At 32.9% G+C, this 987-nt stretch overlaps 1 protein-coding gene across 1 annotated transcript in view; it reads left to right on the top strand.

Annotated features, from left to right (window-relative positions):
* Positions 1-857, top strand: part of TRIADDRAFT_34446 (uncharacterized protein) — a gene marked incomplete at both ends in the record, with an annotated part of 1947 nt that extends 1090 nt beyond the window's left edge. The window contains 3 exons of the mRNA XM_002118553.1: positions 74-246; positions 396-474; positions 600-857. Coding sequence (XP_002118589.1) covers positions 74-246; positions 396-474; positions 600-857 — 510 coding nt within the window. The remainder of the gene's footprint in view (positions 1-73; positions 247-395; positions 475-599) is intronic.
* Between the last annotated feature and the right edge of the window lie 130 nt (positions 858-987).

Raw genomic sequence — 987 nt, 5'->3', positions numbered from 1 at the left:
GTTATATAGCAAGCGTAATCTAAATACGATGATTAATTATATCGTACAACGTATATGCTTATTTATTACTTAGACAGCAACAACTATTCTATGGACTTTATATAATCTGGGTAGAAATCCACACGTACAAGATAAATTGCGAAGCGAGGTTCGTAGTGTTATGAAAGATTGTAAAGAACCGGATACAGGTATCATAGAAAAGATGCCATATTTACGTTCGTGCGTGAAAGAAACATTGAGGTTAGAGTTCCATCAATAGAGTAAAACTATCATTTTATGCCTTGTTGTAAGATAAGTTGCGACTCAATGACAGTAATAGAACATATACTTTAACTAAATCAGTCATATACATTTATAAAAATATCAAAATCACATTTCTTCTTTTTTTATGGTAGACTTCAGCCAATCGCCTTAGCTCTACCCAGAGCTATTGATAGTGATCTTGTACTTAGCGGATATAAAGTACCAGCCAAGGTATATTCCTTTATGAAAATAAGGAAAGCCCTTTAGTGTAGACTACGCAAGATTTATTTTCTATACGTTGATTTTTTACAATGTTTACTAATACAACATCTCTCATATTATTATGAATAAAATAGACTTTAGTTATGATCGCCAGTTACGTTATGAGCAGAGATGAGTCAGTTTTTCCCAATTCAAGCCAGTACATGCCGGAAAGATGGCTAAGAGGCAGCAATCGTGAAGGATATAATAGCGATAGCCGATTTCAATATTTACCATTTGGTTTTGGTCCACGTATGTGTATTGGAAAACGCGTAGCAGAGATGGAAATACATACTTTGTTATTAAAGGTTAGCTACTTCAAACTTGATCTATTCTCTCAAGTATACAGATAATGTACTGCATAACAGTAATGATTTTGTGATAATTAAAGAACATTATTAATTCTATACAACGCAGCTAATTTTGGAATATGAAATAAAAACCATGAATCCTACTGAAAATACTCTAGTTAGCAGGCTCATC

Source organism: Trichoplax adhaerens, genomic scaffold (genome assembly GCF_000150275.1).
Source record: "Trichoplax adhaerens TRIADscaffold_196 genomic scaffold, whole genome shotgun sequence".
Taxonomy (NCBI): domain Eukaryota; kingdom Metazoa; phylum Placozoa; class Uniplacotomia; order Trichoplacea; family Trichoplacidae; genus Trichoplax; species Trichoplax adhaerens.
Note: the sequence above shows the minus strand (reverse complement) of the source record. Positions and strands in the feature narration are given on the sequence as shown.